Genomic DNA, 6,299 nt, shown 5'->3' with positions numbered 1-6,299 from the left:
CTGAGCAGCTCATGTCGCTTTTGTACTGCAGGCCCAGGCCCAGAGCTGAGCGGCCCCAGTACCCCGCAGAAGCTGCCGGTGCCTGCACCCAGCGGCCGGCCCTCACCGGTACCCCCAGCAGCTGCACAGCCACCTACGGCTGCGGTGCCCGGGCCCTCAGTGCCGCAGCCAGCCCCGGGGCAGCCCTCGCCCATCCTTCAACTGCAGCAGAAGCAGAGCCGAATCAGCCCGATTCAGAAACCACAAGGCCTGGACCCCGTGGAGATTCTGCAAGAGCGAGAATACAGGTAAAGCAGCCCATGGGTGAGGAGCCAAGCTGCATTGTTCCAGCGTGTGTCACTGAGTCCAGGGAGCTGAGGCTCTTCCGGTATTGGGATCATTCCATCATTAGTTGGGAAAGGCCTGAAGGAAACTGGGGGGCTGGAACTCAATGCGATGAGGGTGATTTCAGGGCAAAGTTTGGAGGAGACTTTGGGGCACCTGTGATGGTGTTGGGTTGGTGGGACTGTGATTTTTCACTCATTCAGAAAACTTGCTCATCCCTGTGACATGCCAGGAGCTGTGTAGGCAATGGGGATTCCAAGATCAGACACCAGTCCTGGGATTCCCATGGATTCAAGAAAGTGGTCATCTCACACTTCCTTTATGCAAATAAAGCGTTGAATAATGACTGGGTTTGTTGTGTTGGCCAGGGACCCTCTGGTTGATGGCCAGTTTATGATGCTGAAGCATACTTTGGTAGCTTGGTCTAACTTATTTCTTGCTTTAACTCATAAATTTTGGCCTATTGCTTGGTTGAACTTTGTGGATAAACCCTATGTACGTGCTTTCATATGGAATCTTCAAACTTGCATTCCAGAAACTTGATTTTCATGTTTTGGCACCTATATCTACTCCAGGGCAAACCTTTTTCTATAAATGGTCACATAGTAAACTATTTTATGCTTTGCAGGGCTCTTCCATTTTTTGACACCACCACTCAGTTCTGCCTGGTTGGAAAATACCCAAAGACGATAATGGGTGGCTGTGTTCTAATAAAACTTAGTTTACAAAAAGGGGCTGTGGGTAGGATTTGGATTCCTTGCTATAGTTAGCAGACCCATGATGTTATTGTCAACCAAAGAGGGAATGCAAGAAGTTTTGAGTCAAGACAAAACAAAGCTAAGATTGTGGATTCTGGAGACTGCCAGATAGCATGCCCTGTCATTACCTTAGCCAAATGATACCTCTTTTCAGTGACTTGTTCTTCTCATATGTTTAAAAATGGTCTTAGAGAATCTCTTATGGAGTTGAGAAGATAAAATGATACAGAAACAATGAGTTGATAGTAGCTATTAGTATTATTTCCCCAGTATTACTTAAGAAAATGAGAGTTTAAAACCTATAGCACATGTCTGTAAATAATGTTTGGGCTTCCTTTTAAGACGGTACCTTCATCTTTATGGAAAAGCAGAACTCATTTGTTATTAAACTGAAATACTAAGTTAGCTCTGTGAGTTACTCTGGAGAAAAAAAATCAGAAACTTATTAGATGTGGCTTTTTTGCAAAGAGTATACTTTACTCTTATTGTTATTATTAATCAATTAGGAGCTTTTACGTTGCTCTTTGTAGCATGCCATGTGTACTTAGAATTCTGTATGCTCATTGTCATTGATATTGTCATACTGATAGGTAGGGGAATAATTGCTGTGTGTTGCAAAGTTAAATAATAGCATATTTATATATGCTATGATACAACTGAGGCAGAAAATTTATCTTCATGGTATGGTAGAAATAAAAAAAGTCACATGTATTGAAAAATGTCAGTAATGGGATGGAGAGGTATCATGTAGTTAGTTTAAAATTCTTACTTCCCAGGAGCTAATATATATATTTTTTAACCTAGAATGTACATAGCTACCAGTACCTTTATTAAATCATGTGAGCTACCATCATAAGACATTCTCTATACCTAGAAATTTTATATAATGTATCAGAACTTTTTTCCCTTTATTCAGCCTATGGTTGTGTGTGTGTTTTACTATTTTGCTGACTCCAAAACTTTTCTTTATTGTTTTGTAAGAATTTTAAGTGCCAGACTTTCTTGAAATGAAGTAATTTTAGTACATTTTTCGGAAATGTGTGCTTAATGGATAGTCTCCCAAAGTGTACAGTATTAAGTAGCATTCTTTAGCCTATTCCAGTATGTGAAAACCTTTTGTCCTCTGTTCCTGTATCAATAAAAAGAAATTACACCTGTCAGTATCTTTTAAATTATATGCATGGTAGAATGTGGTAGAAAAGCCATTTTCAGATTATCATTATGAATTGATAAATGTCTCCTCTTTTGCAAAGCTTTGCAGCTTTTTTTTTTTTTTGGAGAGGTTTTTGCACGTGCGCTCACCAGACAGACAGAGAAAGGCAGAGAGACAGAAAGCGAGAAATCATCCCCCAGAGGGGATGGCCACGCTGCAATCCCTTCTTCTCCATTCTGCTCTCGGGATCTTGGGCACGCACGTACACGTGCCCCGTGTGAGTTTTAAGCCACCGAGTCCGGAACTCGAACCGTGGTTGACTACGTGGGAGTCCAGCGACATAGCCATTACGCTAACTGCTGGTCCCAAAGCTTTGCAGCTTTTTAAATGATTAATCAAGACAACCATGAGTCCAGAAAGCTGGTAGGACCTGGGTCCCTTGGCCTGAAGTGTCCAATGGCTCTCTGGAGAAGTGGCATAGGTTTGTACTGGCAGCAATAGAGGTGTATGTTTCATCCTCCTTAGTTAGAGAGAAGTAGTAGCTGGCTTCTGTCAGTATAAAGATAAATTGTTCATCTGCAGAAAGTGGTTACATTTTTCCCTTAAAAGGATTTGATCACAGGGCCGGCAGGTGGCATGGTGGTTAAGAGTACTAGACTCCCACATGGCCGGTTTGAGTCCCAGACCTGACAGCTTGCTTTCTCACTCTCTCCCCAGCCCCTGCTCCCCTCACTTAAATACGTACATACATACATACAGTTCAATAAAATACGTCTTAAAAAAAAAAAAAAAAAAGGATCAAGTCCTGGCACCCATAACCTTCTGGCACTTGTAAAAGACAGCTAAGAAGTTCTTTACTTTTGGCCTTCTGTAACAGAATGACCTACAAGCCTTTAACAGTGATAACTGGAAGGATCCAGCGCATCTTTTTCATCTGCTCAAAGATCTGAGCAAAGTCTAAAATACCTCTTTTACAATTTGATAAACTCCATTTGAGCAAAAGTCATTTGTCAGAAATTGTTTAACGTATGTTAATTTCTTTGACCATTGTAATTTGTCTGTAAGAATTGAATGGAAGTGGTCAGAATCTTAATTTTCTTAAACTTTTAAGTCACTTGGCTGCTTTTCCTTGTTCATCGTAAAATCAGAATTTTGACAAATTGACCTTTAGTCAGTCATAGCACACATTTCTGCATATGAGCGGTTGGCTTCAGTCCGTACCAGCTCTAGTTAAAATGTGTTTTCCCCTCGTTTAAATTGGATCCTTTCTTTTTGGCCATCTTTCTCTTATGCTGGAACTTTATCACTTCCCTCTATAATAAGTGTCAAAGAGATATTTTCATTTCCTTCCTTCCTTCTTCTCTCTCTCTTTCTTTCTTTCTTTTCTTTGTATACTTCCTTTGCCTCTGAATATACCTAACTTCAGTTTCTTCCATTTAGAGTAGGATGTTTGATCAGAAGTGCTTCAGGAATTGACACACTAGCATGTGTACTAATTCCACAAATGTTTGCATGGAAGATGTATTTTATGCTCAAAGGAGTTTATTTGGGAAGGGACCTTTGGGTTGTATCAGTCCTCTTTGGAACTAAATCAGTATTTATTGTGAAAATAGTAGTAAAATCTTCCTTGTTTCAGGAAGCAAACACAGGTGCTTACCTGTGTTTTTTTTTTTTTTTTTGTCCTGCCCTTATCTCCATTGCAACCCTGAAAATTCCTTCTCAGAAATTACCAATAGCTGCTTTACTAGCAGAGTTACAAAAAGTCACACACTCTCTTTTTAAAAGTGTCACTCAGCTCCTTGAAGGAACAAAATGTACCAGTGTCATTTTCTGTTCAAATAACTCTCCTACAGGAATCATAAACTTCTCCTCTGGACCTGAACAAATATCTGTTGCCTTTAATGGAACTCTCTTTCTTGCCAGAACAGTAACCCCTCTTGATTTACTGTTCAATCTGTATGAAAAACCGGAGTGACCTAATTCTGCTTCAATTTTCTGTACTCGTGAGGACACTAAATGAGTCTCCTGCAGTTATGCAGTATTACAGCTTGTTGTTGTTTCGGGAAGTTTAGAATCCTGAATCTCTTTATCGGACTACCTGCTGAATCCCATCGATGGGAAGATGAAATTGTCTGGAGAGGAGCATTATTTAAAATGAAGATTTCTATTAACTACAACAGCAACAACAAAGATATAATTTTCTATGTTAAAGAAGCCCCTACTGTACCTTTGCTGCCCACCTCCCACGCGCTGCATCAAATGCATATAATTTTACATGGAATCTACCTTTTCTTTTCTCCTCGAGTTTGCACTTTGTATTTCTTGCCTTTCTTTCATAAAAGGGAGAGATTCTTTTGTGCTGTGGAATCTGAGATGTGCTGACAAATTACGAGGCTCTTTAGAGAGTCCGTCATTTCAAGGAGAAGTGCACCTTCAGCCCCAGCTTCTCCCTGTTCTGATGCCTTAGTCATCCAGTGCCCCGTCTACCCACATCTACCCAAGTCCCCACTTTGTTCCCCCCCACCTCTCTCTACTCCCCAACTTCCCATCCTCCTAGGTCACTGATTTAATCTGCACACTGTCAGCTCAGTTGTCCTGCAATGATTTGTTTAGCCCTAGTTCCACAGTCCTTTCGAAGATTTAGGAAAAAGTAGATATTCCTTTTATTAAGTATCTGACCCACTTTATCTAAGAGAGTAAACCAGAATATCAAGGGGTTGTTTGAACTCTAGTATATTCAAAAAAGAAAAGTCGAATCTTAGGAACGAGGAAGTAGGTGTCCAAATCGTTGGCCATTACTTCATCCCATTATAATATTTAATTTTCCTTTAGTATGACCTTAGCCCTATCAAACTAAAGTTGTTTCAGTTTTTTTTTCCCCTTTGAATGATGTATTTAGGAGAGAAGAATTCATAAAAAATTTTTCTTTTAATATGTTAAAAGGAATCTGTTAATGTATTTGAAGATTTGGGGCTATATGGATATTTAAGAAAATGAATGATAGATTTGCCAGAAATGACATGATACATTTCTGCATAGAAAAACACATCACGACTTTTCTGATGACTAACAGATGAATGAAATAGATGTCTGTTTCCTATGGTGAAAGGAAAAAAAAAAAAAACAACACAATAGTAATTCCATGAGCATCAGTAGTAAAAGGGATGTGGAAGTATCAGTATGTTGGGAGAGTTTGAACCATTTACCAAGAGTAAAATGGTGAAAGTTTATTGACGTTGTTTGAAGAAATTTTCAGTCTGTTGAAAGGTTAAGCAATATGAGTGCTGTTTAATTGGTATGCATAGTTAATATAACAACATGATAACGGGGTAATACTAACATTTGATAATGAAAAAAATCACTCAGTAAATCAGAATTAATAACACACCTGTACCAAATAAAACAGGGATCTATGTCATAAATACTTTCAGTGTGGATAATGGAAAATGAATCTGGGCTGTTCCACGTAGCTCCACGATTAAAGGAACCCAATACCACTTGATCAACTGTGGTTCTAATCTTGGCCTTGGCGGCTTGAAAACTGAGTGTATGAGGGACCAGCAGTTAGCGTAATGGCTATGTCACTGGACTCCCATGTAGCTGACCGCGGTTCGAGTCCCAGACCCGGTGGCTTAAACTCACGCTGGGCGCGTATGCGTTTGTGCCTAAAATCCCTAGAGGAGAAGGGATTGCGGTGTGGCCATCCTCCCTGGGGGGTGATTTCTCACTTTCTGTCTCTCTGTCTCTCTCTGTCCTTCTGGTGAGTGCACATGTCCTATAGCAAAAACCTCTCCAAAAAAAAAATTACCATAACATTTTTAAAAATTATTATTTTATTTCACTTTATTTATTATTTAATTTTAATTTGAACCAGAGAGGGACAGAGAGAAAGAGATGGAGAGAAGGAGAAAAAGAGAAAGTGAGAAAGTAAGCAACCAGGTCCTGGACTTGAACCATGGTTGGCCATGTAGACCATCCAGCACCCTTAACCACCATGCCACCTGCTAGCCCCCATAACAGGTTTATTTATTTTTTTTTTTTGAGAGGTTTTTGCTATAGGGTGC

The 6,299-nt window shown here is 40.0% G+C and overlaps 1 protein-coding gene across 1 annotated transcript in view; it reads left to right on the top strand.

Annotated features, from left to right (window-relative positions):
* Positions 1-6,299, top strand: part of SMARCA2 (SWI/SNF related BAF chromatin remodeling complex subunit ATPase 2) — a 218,597-nt gene that overhangs the window by 41,164 nt on the left and 171,134 nt on the right. Inside the window, 1 exon segment of the mRNA XM_006152442.3 lies at positions 32-287. Coding sequence (XP_006152504.1) covers positions 32-287 — 256 coding nt within the window.

This window comes from Tupaia chinensis, unplaced genomic scaffold (genome assembly GCF_000334495.1).
Source record: "Tupaia chinensis unplaced genomic scaffold, TupChi_1.0 Scaffold000354_1, whole genome shotgun sequence".
Classification (NCBI taxonomy): Eukaryota; Metazoa; Chordata; class Mammalia; order Scandentia; family Tupaiidae; genus Tupaia; species Tupaia belangeri.
This window is presented reverse-complemented; position numbering and strand designations above follow the sequence as displayed.